The sequence below is a fragment of the Girardinichthys multiradiatus genome, chromosome 9 (genome assembly GCF_021462225.1).
Source record: "Girardinichthys multiradiatus isolate DD_20200921_A chromosome 9, DD_fGirMul_XY1, whole genome shotgun sequence".
NCBI classification, from domain to species: Eukaryota; Metazoa; Chordata; class Actinopteri; order Cyprinodontiformes; family Goodeidae; genus Girardinichthys; species Girardinichthys multiradiatus.
In genome coordinates, this window is record NC_061802.1 from 11,965,460 (window position 1) to 11,990,526 (window position 25,067).

The following is a 25,067-nucleotide window of genomic DNA, read 5'->3' on the forward strand; positions in this document are numbered from 1 at the left end:
ATCAAACCTAACCTCATGTAATAGAGTTAGTCAAAATAAATAATTTTTCATATCCCTATTTATTCTATATTATGTTCTTACCGTTCTGAGACTTTTCAGTCTGTGGCTCAATTATAAGCACTACACTTTTCCAGTTTACTGTGATCCTTTATTGGAAAAGCATGCACAAACCCAAGGTTGCACACTAAAAGTATACCCTGTGTCACTTTGTGAATACAAGGACAGTCTACATGATGCCTTTACAAAGGTTGAGTAAAGGCAGTGTAGGCTAAAATCAATCAGTGTTTCCGAAGCTTATATGCTCTAAAGTGCTTTACTTGTCCTTTAAAAAATCTGTTTAATTAGCTGGAGAACTTCTGTGTTAGGTTAGCAGACTTGGGGCTTAGCTTTACATTAAGAAAATCGAAGACTCGTAGAAAGTGACAATGAACAAGGTTGACATGAACATAGAAGAAAAACAGAGACTGAAAGGTGGTGCTTTGGGAAAATTCCTCTGGTAAAACTAAAGTGTTATGCACAAACTGTCTCTTAGGAGATGCTTTCTGTTGGTGCTGATTTTCTGACAACAGTTATACCAGTGGTACACTGGAGGAGGAGCAAGGCACAACGCTCTTAAGATCGATTGGTCTAGATGTGACTGGCTGCTGATCCTCAGATATTTGTTTAAAAAGGGTGGTGAATGTCTGGAGCACATAGAAGATAATGCCAAACCATTTTTTTAATTAAGAATATAGAAACCAAGGACTCGTATTTTTTATCATATTGTAAATAGTAATTATAGCTCTACTGGATATGTGACTGGTTCGAGATCCTGCTGTTAACTTGCTGTTAAACCAGTGAATATCTTCCTCCATGCTTCAGTTCGGTACAAGGCAGTGAACCCCTGACCCACTCCTGGGCCATTGGTCATAGAGCTGTAAGCTATACACTCTTCCTGAGTTGCACAGATATCTGTTGGGATTTTCTGTAAGGTGACAGGGGGATTAAATAGCTCTGTCACTTTACAGGGCTCTTTTATCCCTGTAAATACCTACATTTGTGTGCACTGGTGGTATTATTGGAAAATGTTTGTCATTTATTGGGATTTTATGTGATCAACCAACACCATTTTTACCCAATCCTCTGCTGTCTGATATGGTCCTTGGTCTTTTGATGCTCGTTCTGTAATGTTCTCTAACAAACCTGTGAGACCTTCACTAAACTGTTATATTTGATTAAATCACACAGTGGATCCGTGCAATTTAATAGACTATTTACTAATTAGTTGACTTCTGAAAGTAATCACTTACACTAGAATTTATTGGGTGGTTTCAGAGTAAAGGGGCTAAACACAAAATGCACAGTGTTCTTTTAAGTATTTTATGAAAACAGTATATTATTTTCCTTTTACTTCTCTATTTTGAGTTACGGTCCATCACATAAAATACTAAAACATGTATTGAAGTTTGTTGGTGTTTCATGATAACATGTGGAAAAGTTTAATATTTTTGCAGTGCTTGGTTTGTGGATAATTTAAACTACTGTGAATGAACTAAAACTTTTAAGTTTCACTTCACTTTGTTGACATATACAACATTTAATTCTGGCTCAATTTAGTTTCTTGTTCCTGGGTTAACAAGTAAATGACATGGAGCACTTCTGCATTCAGCTGCCAAAACTCTGCAGCCCACCTCTCGGTTTAAAGCTGGCACCATGGTAACTTTGGATTATGCTTTGAGTCTAACTAACCTCAAAAATGCTATTGACATCATGTCTGCTGGTGATAAAATAACCAGTTTAAACTTTTCCTTTCTGTTTTTTTTTTTTATTTTCTCTCGCAGGCTTATTCTGTGTATGATGAGGAAATTGGTTACTGTCAGGGCCAATCGTTTCTGGCTGCTGTTCTTCTTCTACATGTGAGTAAGCTTATCATCCATCAGATGTTTATTCATTAGCTTAATGATTAATGCAGTTAAAAATGTGATGTAATGCCCTCATAACCCTGACTATTACATTCAGTATAAAAGCTAATGAGGGGTAAAACTGTGAGATTTTTATACTCTGTACAAAAATACATAATGTTTTCCATCCTTTTAAAGAAACGTTTATTAATTACTTTTTCACTTCACTGGTTTTATTTGCAGTTTAAAATGTTGCAGAATAGAAAGATCTTATAATAATCTCCTTAAGCTTTTCTTTTTAAGATGAACTGCTGTCAGCATTTCAGAAAAGAACATTATATCTATATTTAAACATGGTGGTGGTAGTGTTATGGTCTGGTCTGCTGCTTCAAGACCTAGACGACTTCTCATAATTAGTATCATGAATTCTGCTCTCTAGTAGAAGATCCTGTTGGAGAATGTAGGACCCCAAGAGCACTTTGGTTATGCACCTGGTTAATGAACCAAGGACGAACTGTAAGCCCACCTGAGGATGGCTGGGGAAAAAAAGGTTACTTACGCAGTGATGTAAAATACTTTTTGCCCATTATCACAAACGCTTGATGGCAGTTGTTGCTCTCTAGGTTTTAGGAGCAATTATTTTGTCACATAATAAATACAATAATCATTTGAAATCAACTTTTTGTATTTACTCTCGTTATTTTTTATTTAAAATTTGTTTAGGTGATCTGAAACATTGTTTGTTAGGGAGATGTCAAGAAAAGCATTTTTTTTTTGTGTGTGTTTTTAAACCGTGTCCTGTCTGGCAGAGTAGCTCTCAGAATTGTTATCTGAGTGCCAAGAAGAAGCTCAACAGATTTACTTTCACAAGTGGAACATTATGGCTATCACTTTAATGCTCTACTTAATATTTATAAGAGAAACTTTATTAGGAAATGCTTTGGGGTTATTTCAATTGTTATGGACATGGAGATGGAAACAAAAAGGAAACAATAAGAAGCAAGAAAGAGAGAGAGAGAGAGGTGGGGCAAACGGGAAAATGGGAGAGAAGGAGAAAAGAAAGGAGGAGGAAGAGACTCTTTAGGCCTGTCTGGTGAAAATCAAAAGATCATATGTGGAAAGCAAAAATATTAAGTATGTTGGAAGTTCTGTGATGCTGTTTCTCTTCCAGAAGGTTACAGGAAGTCTACAAAGACAGATGGAGAGATTAAAAAGATGACGCATGATGGAGGAAGTCCCAAAAGGAGTTTGATCAAAGTCCAAATACCAAGGGCAGCAGAGGTTAAAGAGCAGTGAGACAGTAGGGAGATGTCAGGAGGGCTGAGAAGTAGAGTCATGAAGAAGGCCTTTGAGATTACATGAAGTGACACAAGGAAGAGGACGTTATGGAGGAAGAGGCTGTAAAAGAAGAAAGAAGAAAGTGTAATAGGGACAACCACTGTAAAAGAAGGAGGCAGACAGGTCATGGAGGAAAAGGAAGAATTTATAGACAAGGTGTCAGGAATATTTATTGGGGTTCAACTTTACCTGCAGGAGTGCATTCAGCTTCAAACACACATTGTCACACTGATTAAGTATCTCATCCTATCTGTGTGTGTTTGTGTTACAGGAGAAATGAAGCCATTATTACCCACAAAGACACAGTGTTATGTTTTCTCCCATAACCCTTATATTTACTTACCAAAAAAACAACAACATAGAAACACAATTAAATTACTTAAAGGCAAATACATTGAAGTTCATCTTGTTTGTCTTTTATGTCCCCCACATTCCTCTGTACATAAATGTTTATTTTGAGACCGTAATAGTGTCACCTATAAAATGATAAGGACATTTGGTTGTTGAAAGTATCAATTAATGTTAGTAATGACTGTTATCCATGTGGTTTCAGATGCCTGAGGAGCAGGCCTTCTGCGTGCTGGTGAAAATAATGTATGATTATGGCCTCAGAGCTCTGTACAAGAACAACTTTGAAGATCTTCACTGCAAGTTCTATCAGCTGGAGAAGCTAATGCAGGTTGGTGAAGCAGCCCTTTACGTTTTCAAAGAAAAAATGTGTCACATTGAAATGAAAAACAGCATATTGTTTGGAAAATACAATCCTAGCTAGGAATATTATCAGAGTTTTAGGATTTTACATGTTGGTCTTACATGTTGTTGCACTTTACCTTAAAAGTCAGCAATGTTTAATGTTCACTCATGTAAGTGTTGCTGGGTGTTGCATCATCTACATTTTCTCACATATCTGTTACTTGTCAACTTCCCTCCGGTCACCAAATATACTGGAATGTCAGAAGAATATGGCGAGGTGTGTTGAAAATCAAGCCTCTGTAAATCTGTGATGTCTCTAAATATTCCAGTAAAATTTCAACTTGCCTTTAAATTGGTTTAGGCCACGACATTGAACTTAGTTACCTCTGAGTGGATATGTCTGAATGTAATGTGGCATGTGTGTGGTAAACAGTACTCATGCAAACTTCGCAACAGAAATCCACCTTTCTAACTGTACGTGACCATAATTTGTAATATAAACAAAAATTAAACTAAATTAAAATTAAACAAAGAACTAATATTTCCTTTAAAATGCAGTGTGAATGTGGAAAACTGAAATAATTGTCTCTTTCGCTGAAGGAATTGATCAGAGGAGAGCATAAGAGACGATTAAAAAAATGAAAGCCTAAAATATTTATTAACAAAGAGGAAAGGATGTAAGTTAAATGTAGCTAGCAATATCTGCTCTACTAACTCCAGCTTTTATGCTTATTAACAAGAAATGAGTAGCATCTACTATGCTGAAGTTAAATGCTATTATGCTAGCTTAGCACCTTAAATTTAATCAGTATTTAGCTAACATGCCAACAGACTAACAATAGCCTGTTAGCCATAAATATCAAGTCATATCTACAATACAAATGTGAAGTTGCTAAGAGTAGCTAACACTATCTGTTATACTAGCATTGGATGGCATGCCAGTATTTGCTGAAATGCTAGCCTTTAACTAAGTGCTAGTTATAGCCTTTTAGCTAATACATAACAGATAGCTTTGCCTGCTATGCTCACAGCTGTTAATGTGCTATCATTAGCTAAAATGTTAATATAAGGTTAGTATTAGGTAATAGTGATGTTGGCTTTCCTAACAATTCATTTGGGAAAAGGGTTGAATTGAAGGTGGTGTAAATTACATTGACCATTGTGCTCAGATTACTATAAGACACTACAGTTTTACAGACTGTAAAATTTGAATGTATGATGGCCCCTCTTTACCATTTTTTTAATCAAAATGTTATTAGAATACAGTCCTGGTCACATGTCACATAGTTTATAATGTTTCAATTTCTCATGTTTTATAAAATGTTTACTGTATGATATTTGGCTGTTAAAAAAACATACTTGAGTTTAATTTCTGAGCAAAATGTCATTGAAAGTTGAAAACACAAGTAGTACTGCATCTTTATATTTCTGTGAGGGCTGTTTTATCTCAAAAAAGACTTCCTTATCCTTTTTTTTTTCATTCTGCTCCCACAGGAACAGCTCCCAGACCTTTGGGCCCACTTCCAGGAGCTGAACCTGGAGGCGCACATGTATGCCTCCCAGTGGTTCCTCACCCTCTTTACGGCCAAGTTCCCCCTCTGCATGGTTTTCCACATCACTGACTTGCTGCTTTGCGAGGTAAAGGCAGCACAAAGTGGTATAGTTGGAGCATTGTGAGAGGGATTTAGTCTGCATTGTATATATAGAATCGCTTAATGGGAAATTCAACCATCTGGAAACATGAAATGGGATGAAAAGGTTAATAGGAAGAAAGAGGAGTGGCAAACATTAGTGTGTTAGCTGCCATTATGGATTGAATAAGGTGATTACAAATTGAAATGATAGAAAGCTATTGTGGGAGAAAATGGTTGATTTGGACCTATGACCAGCTATTTGGGGCCACATGTACAGTTTCGATCAGACGTTTACATACACTTGTCATTAGTATTTATTGAAGCTTTTATTTATGCATTCAAACAAGTTAAACTGATGATAAAACAAAAAAATAGAAGAACTGGGTGTACAGTCTTTCTTTTGAAAACCACTGAAGTTGTATAATCATTCTGATCAGGTCAAAGAACTATTCAAATGCTTCTTAAAAACCCTAAATTAAAATGGTATCCATGCTAATGGTAAGTCTGTGTAAGCTTCTGACTGGAACAGTGTACGGTTTAAACTTGGCATCAGTAGTTTGTACAGGCTTTAAAGGTTGGTATAGTATTATTAATGTTTTGATGTGGTTGACATAACTGAATTCTTTATTTTTTTATCTTCAGAGAAGATGTATGTGATTCTAAAGCTATTCCTATAACCTAAAAAATGGGCATTTCTGTGGAAGTTTTCTATGCAACAACCAACATGAAAATGTTTCTCCTCTTTCCTCTCGTCCCTCTGCTATCCTCCCTCCATCTCCACCTCTCCTTCCTTGTGTTAGCCTCAGGCAGAACAATTAAAAGTTTCCTTGTTCTTTCTCAGCCAATGAACTGCATGATGAAAACATGGCTTTAAAACCTCAGCTCTCATATCCAACTGAAACTCTCCTCTAACCTAACCTAATCTAACCTAATTATTTAATTATTTATTCTTTCTCCTTGTAAATGTGCAATACCTTTATTTATTTTCTTTGTTCTTAGCAAAAACCTCGTAATTTCACTTACTTGTTTACCCAGTTTCTTAATCGCAGTCTATTTTTTTAATACCAGCTTAACTTGTAAACCCTTTTTTATTCAACGTGGTCAGCCTTCTTTTTTACTCCTCAATCGAGATCTTTGTCCTCATTTAGAAACCAGAACCCAAGGCCAAACCCTATTTTATTATTCTTTTTTAAAGAGCGGCCTTGCTGGATCTGCACAATTTGAATCACTTCAGTATTTGCGAAAACTTCTTAACACATCCATACTGTGTCCTCCCCTCTCTGCACATTTGGCTTTCATCTCCTCTGATTCCACCTTCCTGGGATGTGTTGGTATTTCTTTCCCTCATACGTTCCTTTGATCTTAGCTCAGCATGGTAGCACCATCTTCAGGCCCACAAAGATCGGTGTGTGGAGGCAGAGCCCATCCTCTTTTCATTTTCTTCGGTTATTTTTGGAGCTCTCTGGATATTTTTAGCTCCATGTTGCCATGTGAACTGGTTGTCCCAGAGACCAAGGAGAGGGGTGTTCCCATGCAGAGCTGGCAAGCGGTTCTACATTTTCTTTCTCTGTCAAAATTAGAAGAATTGTGACAGTAAAAGGGGAAGTGAAAAGCAGGGTCATGGACTTAAAGCAGTGAATACAAATTAAGAAAATTAAGACTGTGAAATTCCGTTTTAACAGACTGTAAACAGTATTTGGAATTTTAATAGATAGCGAAATCTATCAGAAAGGACCCTGTTGCCACGGTGTTGAAAATGACATTTTTCTTAGTATCGGCATCTAGTTAGAAAATTTAGTATGGTGACCCTAGAACTGACAGCACCATGAAGACCGAGAAACACATCAGAAAGGTCAGGGATAAAACCCTGAAATTATTTAATATAGGGTTAGGTTATAAAACAATATTTCAATCTTTGATCATCTCATGGAGTACTGTTCAATCAACCATCCGAAATTAGATAATATTTCGTTCGTTCGTTCGTCGTCTTCCGCTTATCCAGGACCGGGTCGCGGGGGCAGCAGACTCAGCAGAGACGCCCAGACGTCCCTCTCTCCAGACACCTCCTCCAGCTCCTCCAGGGGGAGCCCAAGGCGTTCCCAGGCCAGCCGAGAGACATAGTCCCTCCAGCGTGTCCTGGGCCGTCCCCTGGGCCTCCTCCCGGTGGGACGTGCCTGGAACACCTCCCGAGGAAGGCGTCCAGGAGGCATCCGGTATAGATGCCCGAGCCACCTCAACTGGCTCCTCTCAATGTGGAGGAGCAGCGGCTCTACTCCGAGCTCCTCCCGGATGGCCGAGCTCCTCACCCTATCTCTAAGGGAGTGCCCGGCCACCCTACGGAGAAAGCTCATTTCAGCCGCTTGTATCCGTGATCTCGTTCTTTCGGTCATGACCCAAAGTTCATGGCCATAGGTGAGGGTAGGAACGTAGACCGACCAGTAAATTGAGAGCTTTGCTTTTCAGCTCAGCTCTCTCTTCACCACAATGGACCGGCACAGCGCCCCCATTACTGTGGCAGCTGCACCGATCCGTCTGTCGATCTCCCGCTCCATTCTTCCCTCACTCGTGAACAAGACCCCGAGATACTTAAACTCCTCCACTTGAGGCAGGAACTCCCCTCCAACCTGAAGAGGACAAGCCACCCTTTTCCGGTCGAGTACCATGGCCTCGGACTTGGAGGAGCTGATCCCCATCCCAGCCGCTTCACACTCGGCTGCGAACCGCCACAGCGCATGCTGTAGGTCTTGGCTAGAGGGGGCCAGCGGGACCACATCATCCGCAAAAAGAAGAGACGAAATCCACTGGTCCCCAAACCAGACCCCCTCCGGCCCTTGGCTGCGTCTAGAAATCCTGTCCATAAAAGTTATGAACAGGACCGGCGACAAAGGGCAGCCCTGCCGGAGTCCAACATGCACTGGGAACAGGTCCGACTTAGTGCCGGCAATGCGGACCAAACTCCTGCTCCGCTCGTACAGGGACCGGATGGCCCCTAATAAAGGGCCCCCAATTCCATACTCCTGGAGCACCCCCCACAGGGCATCACGAGGGACACAGTCGAATGCCTTCTCCAGGTCCACAAAACACATGTGAACCGGTTGGGCAAACTCTCACGAACCCTCGAGCACCCTGTAGAGGGTATAGAGCTGGTCCAGTGTTCCACGGCTGGGCCGAAAACCACACTGTTCCTCCTGAAGCCGAGGTTCGACTATCGGTCGGACTCTCCTCTCCAATACCCTGGCGTAGGCCTTACCAGGGAGGCTGAGGAGGGTGATCCCCCTGTAGTTGGAACACACCCTCCGGTCCCCCTTCTTATAAAGGGGGACCACCACCCCAGTCTGCCAGTCCAGAGGCACTGTCCCCGACCGCCACGCAATGTTGAAGAGGCGTGTCAACCATGACAGCCCTACAACATCCAGAGACTTGAGGTACTCAGGGCGGATCTCATCCACCCCCGAAGCCTTGCCACCGCGGAGCTTTTTAACCACCTCGGTGACTTCAGCCTGGGTGATGAAAGAGTCCAACCCCGAGTCCCCAGCCTCTGTTTCCACCACGGAATGCGTGATGGCAGGATTGAGGAGATCCTCGAAGTACTCCTTCCACCGCCCGATAATGTCCTCAGTCGAGGTCAGCAGTCTCCCGCCCCCACTATAAACAGTGTTGGCAAAGCACTGCTTCCCCCTCCTGAGGCGCCGGACGGTTTGCCAGAATCGCTTCGAGGCCAACTGGTAGTCCTTCTCCATGGCCTCACCGAACTCTTCCCAGGCCCGAGTTTTTGCCTCTGCCACAGCCCGGGCCGCAGCACGCTTGGCCTCACGGTACCCGTCAGCCGCCTCAGGAGTCCCACAAGCCAACCACAGCCGATAGGACTCCTTCTTCAGCTTAACAGCATCCCTTACTGCCGGTGTCCACCACCGGGTTCTGGGATTGCCGCCACGACAGGCACCGCAGACCTTACGGCCGCAGCTATGGGCAGCAGCATCGACAATAGATGCAGAGAACAGATAGATAATATTTCATATCTGTAAACCAACATAGACGCGGCTCTCCACCTAAACTGACATGCCAGATAAGGAGGGCATTAATGTGCGGTGCCAATGGTAACTCTGGAGGAGCTGTCGAGATCCCCAGCTCATGTGGGGAATCGGCTGACAGGACAGCTATTATTCTGCCGTTTATGGAGTGGCAGGAAAGGTGTAAACTAATGTTAAAAACTAACGCAGAGGCATAATCCAGAAGTGTGTCTGTAAAAGCGCAAATGCTCGCTCTTCAGATTTTTGAGAGTAAAAACTGTTTAAATCTGTGCATCATTTCCTTCCACAACACTATTATATGCTTCTTTGTGTTGGCCGGTCACACAAATTCCCTCCCAAAATTATTGAAATCTGTCATGTAACAAAAGAACAATATTCAAAAGGTATGAATACTTTTGCAGGGCACTATATCTTGAGCTTTTCAGTAAAATTGTACTGCTATTATAGAATAATTGAGCCATATTAGTACTTATATCAACAGTACAAAATTGCAGACATTGTTAAAAATAAGTTCATTTTAAAGTGCAAATTACATGAAAACTTAAAATATCTCATAGCCAGATGTTGCTCTTGTAATCTTTGAGTCATTGTTTGATTTACCACAAAGGGTTCCAATGAAGCTTTGAAGTAGTTTTGAAAATCTTAAATTTTATTTAAATCTGGAAAAAAATACGTAGTCTGCTACTAAAATATTTGTTTTTCAGACCTTATTTTGTGCCTCAAGCCTAGATAGCATTCAGAGTAAGTTGTTCCAATAATTAGTTTTTTTTATTTTTCCATATTAGAAGATGGATGTAGCAACCCTAAATTCAGCTTTCTTACTTCTTGTACCACCTCAGGTCTTGGAATCATTGTGTTATTTGTAGTTTAGCACGTAGTTTAGCTGTGAAAAATGCACATACAGGTCCTTCTCAAAAAATTAGCATATTGTGATAAAGTTCATTATTTTCTATAATGTAATGATGAAAATTTAATATTCATATATTTTAGATTCATTGCACATTAACTGAAATATTTCAGGTCTGTTATTGTCTTAATACGGATGATTGTGGCATACAGCTCATGAAAACCCAAAATTCCTATCTCACAAAATTAGCATATTTCATCCGACCAATAAAAGAAAAGTGTTTTTAATACAAAAAACGTCAACCTTCAAATAATCATGTACAGTTATGCACTCAATACTTGGTCGGGAATCCTTTTGCAGAAATGACTGCTTCAATGCGGCGTGGCATGGAGGCAATCAGCCTGTGGCACTGCTGAGGTCTTATGGAGGCCCAGGATGCTTTGATAGCGGCCTTTAGCTCATCCAGAGTGTTGGGTCTTGAGTCTCTCAACGTTCTCTTCACAATATCCCACAGATTCTCTATGGGGTTCAGGTCAGGAGAGTTGGCAAGCCAATTGAGCACAGTGATACCATGGTCAGTAAACCATTTACCAGTGGTTTTGGCCCTGTGAGCAGGTGCCAGGTTGTGCTGAAAAATGAATTATTCATCTCCACAAAGCTTTTCAGCAGATGGAAGCATGAAGTGCTCCAAAATCTCCTGATAGCTAGCTGCATTGACCCTGCCCTTGATAAAACACAGTGGACCAACACCAGCAGCTGACACGGCACCCCAGACCATCACTGACTGTGGGTACTTGACACTGGACTTCTGGCATTTTGGCATTTCCTTCTCCCCAGTCTTCCTCCAGACTCTGGCACCTTGATTTCCGAATGACATGCAGAATTTGCTTTCATCCGAAAAAAGTACTTTGGACCACTGAGCAACAGTCCAGTGCTGCTTCTCTGTAGCCCAGGTCAGGCGCTTCTGCCGCTGTTTCTGGTTCAAAAGTGGCTTGACCTGGGGAATGCGGCACCTGTAGCCCATTTCCTGCACACGCCTGTGCACGGTGGCTCTGGATGTTTCTACTCCAGACTCAGTCCACTGCTTCTGCAGGTCCCCCAAGGTCTGGAATCGGCCCTTCTCCACAATCTTCCTCAGGGTCCGGTCACCTCTTCTCGTTGTGCAGCGTTTTCTGCCACACTTTTTCCTTCCCACAGACTTCCCACTGAGGTGCCTTGATACAGCACTCTGGGAACAGCCTATTCGTTCAGAAATGTCTTTCTGTGTCTTACCCTCTTGCTTGAGGGTGTCAATAGTGGCCTTCTGGACAGCAGTCAGGTCGGCAGTCTTACCCATGATTGGGGTTTTGAGTGATGAACCAGGCTGGGAGTTTTAAAGGCCTCAGGAATCTTTTGCAGGTGTTTAGAGTTAACTCGTTGATTCAGATGATTAGGTTCATAGCTCGTTTAGAGACCCTTTTAATGATATGCTAATTTTGTGAGATAGGAATTTTTGGTTTTCATGAGCTGTATGCCAAAATCATCCGTATTAAGACAATAAATTACCCTGAAATATTTCAGTTAGTGTGCAATGAATCTAAAATATATGAATGTTAAATTTTCATCATGACATTATGGAAAAGAATTAACTTTATCACAATATGCTAATTGTTTGAGAAGGACCTGTACACATCTTAAATTTTCCTGAATAGATGTTATTATCGAACAGGTAATTTTATTGATGAACCCCAAGCTGTTTAGACCATAAACTCATTGGAGAAACTGGTGACCTTTCTTTTGTCAGTATCGTAGTTCTCTGATCTCTTGTTCACTTTCTTATTTACCCACAGTTCATTGTTTGTCTATGGTTTTTTTTTCCACATGCGAAGCTTGACCTCTAGGGGAATATCTGTGTAGTATTTATAATGAGCTTTTTTATTTTTATTTTCAAAATTCAGTTTATTTTATTTATATAGTGCCAATTTAGTGTTTTAAAATGCAAAATGTTTAGGAACCCTACGTACTAGAAAATTTGGAATTCAAAGTTAGAAAATAGAAAAGAGATTACATAATGCGACAGAAAGATAAATAAACCAATAATTAAACTGATCATTGAAACTTTTATTGCATTGACTAAAATATTTTTATCCTTTCCAAGCCTGCAGACACACTAACATACAATTGTGTCCATATTCTTTCTTCCTCCTCTTATATCTTTTTCTGTCTTAAAGGGACTAAGCATCATCTTCAATGTGGCCCTGGCCCTGCTCAAGGTTAGTAATAACTTTATACCTTTATTTAATTGTAACTTCTCGTTTATTTTTCTAAACTATAAAATTAGCTCACATGTAACACTTGAGCAAATTCTGTTTTGATTTAAGCTTCATCTGACTGCGTATGTTAATATTATTTGTGCTCCAGATATCTTGAGAATGGAAAATACAGTTTATGGCTTCTACGGTCATGTTTCTCTTCATTTTCTACCATTTGTCGCCCCCAAGTGTACATAGAAAAAACTGCATCTAAACGTCAGGAGAGTGAATGCTTTTGAACCTTGGCAATAAAGACAGAAATAGCAACTGATTAGGGAGAGATTAAAAAACAACGTTCTCTTTTATCTGTCTGGTAGTCAGAGCGATATAAAGCATTGTTAATTTGGATTATTTTCTTTCACCAGTATCATCTTAAATACCCTTCCAGAAAGGCTGAGCAAGCCAGATTTATTTATTTTTTATTTCTAAATGTAAAAAATGCTGTAGAGGCTTTTCGCTTGTCACATTATTATTATTATGCCAAACTGCGATGTATTTTGGGTCATATTCCTTGTCTATGAGTTGCTTTACTTTGTAGACATAGACGGGTCATCCTGTTCGATGCTGACAGACATTACGTGTATAAAGGTACACAAAAATGCCAATTCGGTACGTACTTCAGTTTCAAAGTCACGGTTCGGTGCCTTTTCAGTACGTTGCAATCAGAAATAAACAAAATACACTGAGAATAATTTGGTTTTCTCAGCATGTTCTAGTACTTCAGAAAGGAGCAAGTCTAGAACTGATTGGAGATTTGGTTACATGTTGTACCTGAATGCACTGTGGAAAGGGCAACTGTTGGGAAAACACATGTTGGATGGACCCCTGGTCTGCATGTCTGCCATCAGAAAAACTCATGTTGCATTTGGGGTCTGATTCAATGAAACAGGCATTTGGATTTGGACTGAATAAGAAATATTTGTCTTTCCTAATAGTAGACTTTATTGGTAGCTGGGAGTTCTGTTCTGTTTTGTTTTGATTTTGTTTTTGTTGCACAGTGGAACATACAATTGAACTCCTTAGTTTTGCACATAGATATTTTAATGGTTATGCTTTTCCTTATCTTGTGATTTCTCCATTTTATTTGCCTGCAGTGACACCAGTGCTACTGTTTTACCACATGCACTATGTATGCACTAAGCTAATCTTTAACAGTCATTTCACATGTTTGCAGGTTTAAAATAACTCGGTATTCATTCAGTACACGTGTCCTGAACCAAAAGGGCTGTACCCAAAATTTGGTATGAAATCTTGGATCTTTACACCTCTAGTAGACAGACTATAAATTGATCTCGTTTACTTTTCATTTAATGTCATATCAATATATTTTTCATTTTTGCAACAGTGTCATTTACAGGTCCTTCTCAAAATATTAGCATATTGTGATAAAGTTCATTATTTTCCATAATGTAATGATGAAAATTTAACATTCATATATTTTAGATTCATTGCACACTAACTGAAATATTTCAGGTCTTTTATTGTATTAATATGGATGATTTTGGCATACAGCTCATGAAAACCCAAAATTCCTATCTCACAAAATTAGCATATCATTAAAAGGGTCTCTAAACGAGCTATGAACCTAATCATCTGAATCAACGAGTTAACTCTAAACACCTGCAAAAGATTCCTGAGGCCTTTAAAACTCCCAGCCTGGTTCATCACTCAAAACCCCAATCATGGGTAAGACTGCCGACCTGACTGCTGTCCAGAAGGCCACTATTGACACCCTCAAGCAAGAGGGTAAGACACAGAAAGACATTTCTGAACGAATAGGCTGTTCCCAGAGTGCTGTATCAAGGCACCTCAGTGGGAAGTCTGTGGGAAGGAAAAAGTGTGGCAGAAAACGCTGCACAACGAGAAGAGGTGACCGGACCCTGAGGAAGATTGTGGAGAAGGGCCGATTCCAGACCTTGGGGGACCTGCGGAAGCAGTGGACTGAGTCTGGAGTAGAAACATCCAGAGCCACCGTGCACAGGCGTGTGCAGGAAATGGGCTACAGGTGCCGCATTCCCCAGGTCAAGCCACTTTTGAACCAGAAACAACGGCAGAAGCGCCTGACCTGGGCTACAGAGAAGCAGCACTGGACTGTTGCTCAGTGGTCCAAAGTACTTTTTTCGGATGAAAGCAAATTCTGCATGTCATTCGGAAATCAAGGTGCCAGAGTCTGGAGGAAGACTGGGGAGAAGGAAATGCCAAAATGCCAGAAGTCCAGTGTCAAGTACCCACAGTCAGTGATGGTCTGGGGTGCCGTGTTAGCTGCTGGTGTTGGTCCACTGTGTTTTATCAAGGGCAGGGTCAATGCAGCTAGCTATCAGGAGATTTTGGAGCACTTCATGCTTCCATCTGCTGAAAAGCTTTATGGAGATGAAGATTTCATTTTTCAGCACGACCTGGCACCTGCTCACAGTGCCAAAACCACTGGTAAATGGTTTACTGACCATGGTATCACTGTGCTCAATTGGCCTGCCAACTCTCCTAACCTGAACCCCATAGAGAATCTGTGGGATATTGTGAAGAGAACGTTGAGAGACTCAAGACCCAACACTCTGGATGAGCTAAAGGCCGCTATCAAAGCATCCTGGACCTCCATAAGACCTCAGCAGTGCCACAGGCTGATTGCCTCCATGCCACGCCGCATTGAAGCAGTCATTTCTGCAAAAGGATTCCCGACCAAGTATTGAGTGCATAACTGTACATGATTATTTGAAGGTTGACATTTTTTGTATTAAAAACACTTTTCTTTTATTGGTCGGATGAAATATTCTAATTTTGTGAGATAGGAATTTTGGGTTTTCATGAGCTGTATGCCCAAATCATCCGTATTAAGACAATAAAAGACCTGAAATATTTCAGTTAGTGTGCAATGAATCTAAAATATATGAATGTTAAATTTTCATCATGACATTATGGAAAATAATGAACTTTATCACAATATGCTAATATTTTGAGAAGGACCTGTACTTTATTTTTAACTGTAACTGATAATATTTGTGCTGGCCTTTTTGCTTTGAATTTGAGTGGGTAACTTTCAAAAAGCTCAAGACATATGCAACTGTCTCTACTGTCCTAGAGAAAATAAAGATAGTTGAATATCTTGGTTCTTTAGGGAAGAAAGGAATATTAGCAAGTTTATTCAGTGTCCAGCTATAATTACAGTCATGTGGAAAAATAAATGTTCAGTTCTCTATTAAGGATTGTTCACATATCAGTGTCTAATCTCATTGTTTTAAACAAAGTGGTTTAACTGCATGTAAACAACAAAAATGAACCTTGTTTTACTTGTTAAACATATTAATCAAAATGTTCTTTTCAAGGTGAGAAAAACATTAGGACAGCCGACCCCTTAATAAGTAGTGTTACCTCCTTAGGTTGAAATATCATCAGTGAGACGCTTCTTGTAGCTATCTACAAGTCTCTCATATCATTAGAAGAAATGTTTGCCCCTCTCCTCACTTTCAGCTTTGAGATATTTGAGTAGGTTCTTGTATGACTCATTTCAGTTCATCCCACATCATCTCAGAAGGATAAAGATCTGTTGGACCATGATGGACCCTATTATGTTGACCTGGCCAGGTCCCGCTGCAGCGAATTATTCCCAACCTTAACACTTCAATGTCCATGTTTCACAGTGTCAGGTTATTTTTCGAAAATTCTGTATTCATGTGTTAAAATGTTGACTGTTCTTATGTCCAGATAATCAGATTTTGGACTCATCTGTTCAAAAAATATTATTTCAAAAGTCCTGTTCTTTGTCTACATTCTCCCTGGCAAACATTAGACTGGCCTCCATGGTTTCCCTTTTCCACAACTACTATGAAAGTTGAACTTGTGCACGCTGTTTATTCGATTGTACAGTCATGCATCTTCACATCAGCCTTAGCAAGAACCTGCTGTAGGTCCAGCAATGACATTCTTTGGTTTCTGGAGGCTTCCTTTTGCATATTGCTGTCTACTCTTAGGGTGAACTTGCTTTGTCAGCCACACCTAGTTGTGTTGGTAGTTTATTTTGAATGTCCTCCACTTTTAGACTATTTTCCGTACAGTGTAGGCTGATTTTAACTTCTTTTGAGATTTCTTTAAATCCTTGAACAGACTCATTAACTGCAACTATCTTTTTCCGAAGGCCTGTTTTCTCTCACTTCAACCGTAGCACACCATACTGAATATCTGAGGTTTAAACAGGACTAACCTCCCTCAAAATGTTTATGAATGCTGCTGTAGGATTTTTGAAAACATGTGGAGGTATCCTAATTTAATTCTCACTGGAAATTACATTTTTTGTTACATTTGACAGAAAACATTGAAAGGGCTTTTTGGCAGTTTTTATTTTTTACATTACTTGAATTTTCCCAACCTGTTCTTAGTGTTTAAATATTAAAATTTTTTAGAAACACAAAACCAAAATTTAAGGGTTACTTAAACAGTTATATTGAAAATCAGACATTATATAAATTTTCTGACTTAGTGGCTGTGCAATATAAACAACAATTCATTTTAGGCACTAGGTTGTCTGTGTGCCTTTCATGCATCAGGAATGTTTGGCCCCAGTCATTGGTTGACTCCGTCTGAACTACAGTTTCAAAGCAAAAATGTCAAGTAAAGTGACCGATTGGCTGTCATATAAACCAGGTTATAAAAGTTTTAAAATTATAAAGTTTTCAAAGGTCGTCTTAATCTAAAGTGTGGTACTACTGACGACAAGCAGAGGGTTTAGAAATCTTATTTTAAAAGAGGACCAGGTCACGGTAGCAGCCACACAAAAAATGCATGATGAGCATCTGCAGAAACAACACCAATAGGCTACTGCTTAGAATAAGCAGGGGAAAAAACTGCTAGTCATAGCCCCATTTTGACTATATTGAAGTCATAAACTCTATATTTTGTAAAAACAAATTTTATGTATAGAATAAAATACAGTAGATACATTTGTTTATTTTTCCCTAGAGGGAGGGGAAAATAGTAATGCAAATAAGATCAAAAACAATACACTGAACAATAAAAAAAATATAGATTTATGAAGAAATAATAAATCCAGATTCTAAGTATGATGGTATGGTGTGACTGTGCAAATGTTTTAATATTTGTGCCATTATAGGCTACGTAAAAGCAAGGTGGAGATGTTGAGGAAGCAATGGTTTGAAATGGGAACAAATGTGGATGTCTGGATGATGATGAGGAGGAGGAGAGTGAAGGAGCCTTCACTGCCTATCTCTTATTGGCCAGGCATGACGACATAATCCTCCGATGCTCCCTCCTCCTCCCATCCTGCACTCCCCTCTGCTCCCCTCCCTTCATCTGTGCTCGTCTCCCTCCCTGCCCAGCTTAGCAGTTGCTATCCATATCACAACAGGAGCATCAGTTGTAACATTAGCAATCTGAACAAAAGGGACAAAATCTCAGTTTTTTGTTCTTTTTTTCCTCTTCATCTTTACCTTCCTCGTATTCCTGCTCGGCGCATCTTCTTTCCCTCTCTTCTCCGTTTTCTTGCCTTTTTGCCTGCTTCTCCTCTCTCCGTCTTTTTTGCTGCTTTTTCTGCAAAATTTTTATTTCTACCACGTGTTACTTCTGTTTACCACCCAAAGATCTGCAACGGAGCCGCCCATGCGAGCTGTTAGCATCCCAAAGATCGGGAGATGCACAGAGGAACAGTTCATGGGAAACAGTGAGATTTCGTTGCATTGCCTCACCCCAGCTGCCTGCCAGGACCAACATTTCTGACAGTGCTACAATATTCACCCATGCACACACTCATCAAACAGCCTGTGAGAGGCAGAGGTAACTTTCCTTGTGAAGGAACTGGATAATCTGAAAGATCTTCTTACTGATACTGACCGGATGCTTGGCTGCCTGCTCCTGCTAATAGGATTCTGCTGGAGGCACTGGACTCAGTGCTGGTGCAGCCGACTGGAATATGTTCTAACTCATTAATCCTGCTCGGATCTGTGCTAAATTCACATCGAAGCATTACATCTGTGAAGCGAGAGAGCTTCTGAGGAACATTTGTTCTTGTTTTTTTACTCCCTCTTATTCTGGTTTTCATGCATCACTGGTTTGGTGTGACTGAGTGAGTCCGGCACCCACTCAACCGTCCAGTAAAACTGAGCATCATCTCCTGCAGACAGAGAAGTGCCATATTTCCAGCGATGACAAACCACATCTTGTCTGTCCCTGCTGTGCAGCCCACACCAACTGTACCAGCTTCAGGGAGCGAATAAAGAGCTGTGTTCTTAATTCAGGCCATTTTGCATTTCAAAGAAAGCGAACCCTTGTTAGGGGAGACCTTTCTTTTGGAAAAAGGGTTCAATTGCTTTGATGTGTCCTCACTCTGAGCATTAGGGACGCTCACCCGTGTAGACGGAAGGGATTTGAAGTTTATTGTAAAAGAAGAAATCAAAAAGGAAATCAAAAAAGGTTCTCATCCCTGCAGCAGCCCACATGTTGAGCCGTTTTGTTGCTAGGCGACAACATCCTGGACAGGAATTGGTTGGAGTTTGCTGAGGAAGCTGAGTGTAGGAAGTGTGACTGGATTTCAGAGTGAATATAGAAACAGCTGTAGGACTCAGCATTATGCCGACAAGGTTGTCAACTCATCATTTTCAGACTGTGATTCTGAGACATCAGGGGGCCAAACTGAGGCTCTGACAGTGGTACAAACTGAGGGGCCTCTACTCAACGTCACATGCAAGTGAGGCCAGGGATCTGCCAGCTGAGCTGCTGTGGGATTCTGGAAGTCTGGAAACCTTGGTTTGTTCTGGTTGCTCTGTCTGACATCTAGCGATCACCAGACTCAGATAGCCTTAAAAGATCTCCTTTAACTGAGCTTGATCACCCCCATTGTTGCTGCTCCAACATCGAAGCATCTGCCCATTCCTTCAGACATCACCCTGGAGTCAGCTGCCAACGTGGCCCCGGAGCGGGACAACCCCTCTCCCCTGCCCTGTCCCACCCCACCACCATCTCCACCACGTTCCCCTCCGACATCTCCTGCCTCTATTCCGGCCCTGAACCCCCATATGACCCTTCCGGCAGCATGCAGGGCACTGGAGGACGGCGAGGGGAAGGAGGAAGAGAGCGCCCACGCCAGCCAAGCCTCAGCAGACCCTTACTGCAGGGTCATGGATCTTCTTGGGATGGGACACAGACTCTTCGTCCCAAAACTGCTGGCGGTGAGACGAGACAAACAGAAATATATCCTGGGTTAAATTTGCGCAGCATGCATTGTTTATGATGCTGTTTAGTGGAGTATTTGTCTGACAGCATGAAACAAAATGCAGCATTTTTCAGAAAAACAGTTTGTGTTTCATTATTGCATCAGCTGTGATTATAGGTGGATGCAGGATAAGTCCATCTCTGGAGCAGAAAGTGACACATCATGCTTCCTTCAGACATATTGGCTTAAATTTAAAATTAAAATAAGACTGCTTCTTTCTGTTTCTCTTTTCATGAAGCCTAGACTTTGATAGACTTGAAGAATCTCAGAAAATCAGAAATCTTCCAACAAGAAAACACTCATTTCTATGCCCAAAAATCTGCTCACACCCTCTCGTCATTAAATACAAATCTAAAATCAGTTACTTGAAAGCTGGTTCCCTGTATGGAAGATAGTAGAGTGCCTTGCAAAACTATGTATACCCTTGAACATCTCCAGATTTTATCACATGACAACAAAAACTTCAGTTTTCTTTATTGATATTTAATGAGATTGACCAAAACAAAGTGGAGTGTATTTGTGAAGCAGAAGGAAAATAATACTTTGTTTTCAAAAGTATTTTAAACAAATTCAAATACATTTCTATTCAGATCTTTGACTCAACACTTTGTCGACCCACCTTTTGCTGCATGTCTTTTGGGGTAGAACATTTAGGTACTGAACCATTTGCCCATACTTTGTTGCGGAAAAGCTCAGGCTCAGTCAGATTCGATGAAGAGCATCTTTGCACATACAGGGGTTGGACAATGAAACTGAAACACCTGGTTTTAGACCACAATAATTTATTAGTATGGTGTAGGGCCTCCTTTTGCAGCCAATACAGCATCAATTCGTCTTGGGAATGACATATACAAGTCCTGCACAGTGGTCAGAGGTATTTTAAGCTATTCTTCTTGCAGGATAGTGGCCAGGTCACTACATGATACTGGTGGAGGAAAACGTTTCCTGACTCGCTCCTCTAAAACACCCCAAAATGATGTCACTGGACATTTTCCCCCATCATGTTATTTCCTTATGATCGATTTTGTGAAATGCACCAGTCCTTCCTGCAGCATAAAACTCACATAACATGATGCTGCCACCCTCATACTTCACAGTTGAGATGCTCTCCCCTTTTCCTCCAAATGTAGCCATGCTCATTATGATCCGTTTTTCAGGCTGAAGGACATATACATAGAAATTGAGGTCCTTAGTGTGAATTGCAAACTGTAATCTGTCTGTTTTGTGTTGGTTTTAGAGTAATAGCGCCCTCCTTTCTGAGTAACCTTTCAGAACATGTTGGTACAGGACTCATTTTACTGTGGATAATTAAACTCATTACCATTTTCAGACAGCATTTTTACAGGGCTTTTTGCTCTAGTTCTGGAGTCGATAGACACATTTCACACACAACACTTTCTTCTCTGGGAGACAGGACCGATCTCCTTCCTGAACAGTGTGATGACTGGACATTCCCATGCTCTTTATACTTGTGCATCATGGTTTCAACAGATAAATGTGACACTGTCTGGTACCTTGATTTGATTTCTTTTTTCCATAAGAAGCTTAATCCTTATCAGAGCTTTTTTTTTTATATTTTAAAGGCATACTAATGTATGCAAAAGTCTGAAGTAGCAAATATAAATAATTTAGGTAATCGTAACTTACCTAAGTCAGGAAATGTTAGTCTGATTTAATATCCAACATTGAGAAAAAGAGTCTTATTATATAGTGTATGGAAAAATCATGTTTTACCAGTATGCATGCCACAGTTATTTGTAAATTAGTTTATCTTTTCAAAACATTTTCTACCACCTAACAAGACTGTGCTACTTTGTTTCGGTCTATCAGATGAACCCTCATTAAAATACATCCACATCTGAGGTTGTAACATAAGAAATTGTGAAAACCTCAAGAGGTATGAATACTTTTATATTGCAAGGCAACGTTGAAGAGGAAAACCCAGGACTTTGGAAGCCTTTAAGTATTTTGTGTTTTATTACATACATTAGAGCGTGCCTACGGCTGGACTGACCGGGGGGGTTTGCTAGTGAAATTTTGCTTTTAATATTTTGCACATTAAGACCAATTTTATTTTAATATTAGTTTTGCAGTGTTATGTTGTACTCATCAAATAATTCAAGTAAACAGAATCAATAATGTCTCATCTAAGTACCTGCATGATTGACCTTGTTGTTAATCAGCTTGACTGTGCTTGTATATATAGAAAATGCCAGGCCAGTATGTGGAAGCCCAGCCGTTTGGTATTTGCATGTGTCTCATCTACCTCCTCTCCTCCCACCTCTTCATATCTTCATTCAGACATCCAAGGAGGACCTTCTGCAGGCAGACTTTGAGGGGGCTCTCAAGTTCTTCAGAGTCCAGCTCCCAAAGCGCTACAGAGCTGCAGAGAACGCACGGCGGCTTATGGAGCAGGCCTGCAACATTAAGGTAAGAGAGGAGACCAATATACAGAAACTGGCTCTTTTCAAATCATAGTTTCATTTTAAGCTGTGAAATTCCAAAACAATGGTACTAAGGATACTGTATGTAAACATGCTATAAATACGGTCCTGACTTGTAAATTGATAGTTCACATGCCTTTATTTACATTCATTTGGAGCCCTTGAATTTCAGTTGACAGTTTTAAAGAGAAGCAGTTAGAAAACAGTGTGTTTAAGAAAGAAATAGAAAAAAATCTTACATTTTAATTGATCTCTGGTATTTTTGAGAAAAATTGTGAGAGCAGAAGTAAACAGAAAATAGACTAAATGGTTTGCAGAGATGATAATTCTCGTTTTACTCAGAACAGGAGTGTCGGTTTTCGTTAAATTTCCTCTGGGCCCACATGTTATCACCCCGCCGTTGCCTTGAAAGGAGGCTGCTGGTATTTAGGGAATTTGCTGAAGTCACCAGAGACCATAGCGGTACAGCATGTTCTTATGTATGTATGTGTGTGTGTGTATGTCAGCAGTGTGCGGAGTGATAGGATAGGGGAAGGAAAACGTTTACAGAAAAAGATGGAAATCATATTAATCCTCCCTCCTTTTTTTGGGCTTTCTAGATGTTCTGTGTTCATGTGTCACTGTATAAACATACTTTTGTTTTTGTTTTTTTACATAACCAGAAGAACTCACATTATTAGATTTTAAAGGAGTATTTTGCACCCCTTTAGTACAAGGCCCTAAGCAGGCATAACAAGCTGTACGTGATTGTACCACTCAATGTGTGACTATTTCTTTGTTTTAGTATATACAGGATGTCCACTCTTTGACTCACTTCTTATCTCTGGCTTAACTTGTGAAATCTTGCAGCAGTGCAACGTGTACAAAAGTGCAAACAAACTTACATATGCATGTATATGCAGATTTGTCAGCCTGTTTTCCATGAATAAGAGACAATAATTGCCTTTTTTTCTAACATGTTCCTTTTTTGAGTGATAGTAAATGCTAAATCATGCAATTGATACAATTGTTGTATTTTCTGATATAATTATTAATATAATTGACATTTTCAAGCTCCTCTATGGCTCCTGCCTCCCTGATCTGGTTAAATGTTGGTTTTAAATATTTTTACTGAAGTTTTCTCTTGTTTTTTCTTGGAATTTATATCAACGGTATCCTGGATCCTCAAACAAAGCAAAAACCACCTCCTGATTCATCACTGAAGGGTTCTTCCAGGGCCGTAGTAGACTGTGTGCAGACAGGTGATGTTAGCTAAACGATGGGACAAAAACAAAGCCGGAGGGCAAATCATGACTTTGTGTCTCATTCTCCTTATCACTTTATCTCTCCCGGCTCAGCGCAGTTTCCTCTTGCGTCATATTATTTATTTATCTTATCTCTCTTGCTTTTTAAAACATGAGTTTCTTCTTAAAAGAGTCCCATGCAGGAAACCAGGGATAAACTTTCTCACCCTTATTCAACTTAACTTATCTCAACGTATTCGGATTCAGGTGCTAGGGGTTCGTCCTGTAACTGGCAGGTTGCCGGTTCAAACCCTCGCTTCATCTGTCTCAATCGTTGTGTCCTTGGGTAAGACACTTCATCCACCTTGCTCGCTGATGGTGGTCAGAGGGCCCAGTGGTGTCGAATGTATGGCAGCCTTTCTTCAGTTAGTCTGCCCCAGGGCAGCTGTGGCTACAGAGGTATTACCACTGTCAGTGTGTATGTAGGAATGGGTGAGTGACTGATTGTAGCGTAACAAGCTTTGGGGTCGTCGGACTTGATAAAAACGTTGTACAAGTGCAGGCCGTTTACTATTTACTTTACCATTTATCATAGGGCAAGGGCAAATGCATGATTAAATGCAACTTTTCGGTTTTCTTTTTTGAACAAAACAGGTCATTACATTTACCGCTAAGAAAGTGAGACTTGCCAAAACAATTACTTTTATTGTTTTAATATATTGCAAGCTTATTGCAGGCAGGTTATTTATAGATATTTGTTTTCTACAGACTTGCCAGCATATTGAAATCCAGTATGTCCCACAACAGGGAGAGGTTGAAAGCTTAAATAAAACAAAACCACTTGGCTGTACTCAGTTCGGGGTTCCAGGTAATAGTTGAAGTTCTCCTCGCTCTCACAGCCTGAGGGAGCCGCATAAAAAACATGCTTGAAAATACAGTTTACTTTATAAAAGCTTTATCTATGTCTGTGCCACCTCTGATTTTGTTTAATTCACCTCAAAGATAATGATAATGGCTAATTTGAGACTTCTTTTTTCAGTAGCATTTTCCACACTGAGTGGTGTTGTCAGTACGACTCGGTAGTGCTTGAATATGGTGCATTGACTGATTTTAAAAAGATCAGAGTTTTGAGTTTCTGACCTAATTGTTACCCATCATGCCTGTGCAAGCAGATGATCACCAGATTCTGGTCAACAGATAATTTATTTTGCTTCTCTGCGGTTTTTTTCTGATCTAAAAAAAAGGTAGAAAAAATCCCTGTCTTCTTTTTCCAGGTTCACCATTTTTGCTCAGTTTGGAGGTTTTTGTACTCATCTGCTAAGATATTTAGTTATGTTTTTAGAAAATTAGATTAGGATTCATGGAGTTAAAGTGACCACTGTTTGAACCTATTTGAGGTCAAATTAAGTTTTGAGGAAGAAATGACAACCCAAAATGCTACCTTCAGTTTAATATTCATGAAGTAAAAAA

General features: G+C 40.2%; 1 protein-coding gene across 4 annotated transcripts in view; it reads left to right on the forward strand.

Moving 5' to 3' along the window:
- Window positions 1–25,067, forward strand: part of rabgap1l (RAB GTPase activating protein 1-like) — a 155,683-nt gene that overhangs the window by 104,476 nt on the left and 26,140 nt on the right. For 3 of the 4 annotated variants that reach the window (XM_047374007.1, XM_047374006.1, XM_047374008.1), the window contains 5 exons: window positions 1,821–1,895; window positions 3,772–3,897; window positions 5,406–5,549; window positions 12,634–12,675; window positions 22,232–22,360. In XM_047374007.1, coding sequence (XP_047229963.1) covers window positions 1,821–1,895; window positions 3,772–3,897; window positions 5,406–5,549; window positions 12,634–12,675; window positions 22,232–22,360 — 516 coding nt within the window. Of the gene's footprint in view, window positions 1–1,820; window positions 1,896–3,771; window positions 3,898–5,405; window positions 5,550–12,633; window positions 12,676–18,055; window positions 19,887–22,231; window positions 22,361–25,067 lie in introns of those variants that run through there. The other variant, XM_047374009.1, reaches the window with a different exon arrangement.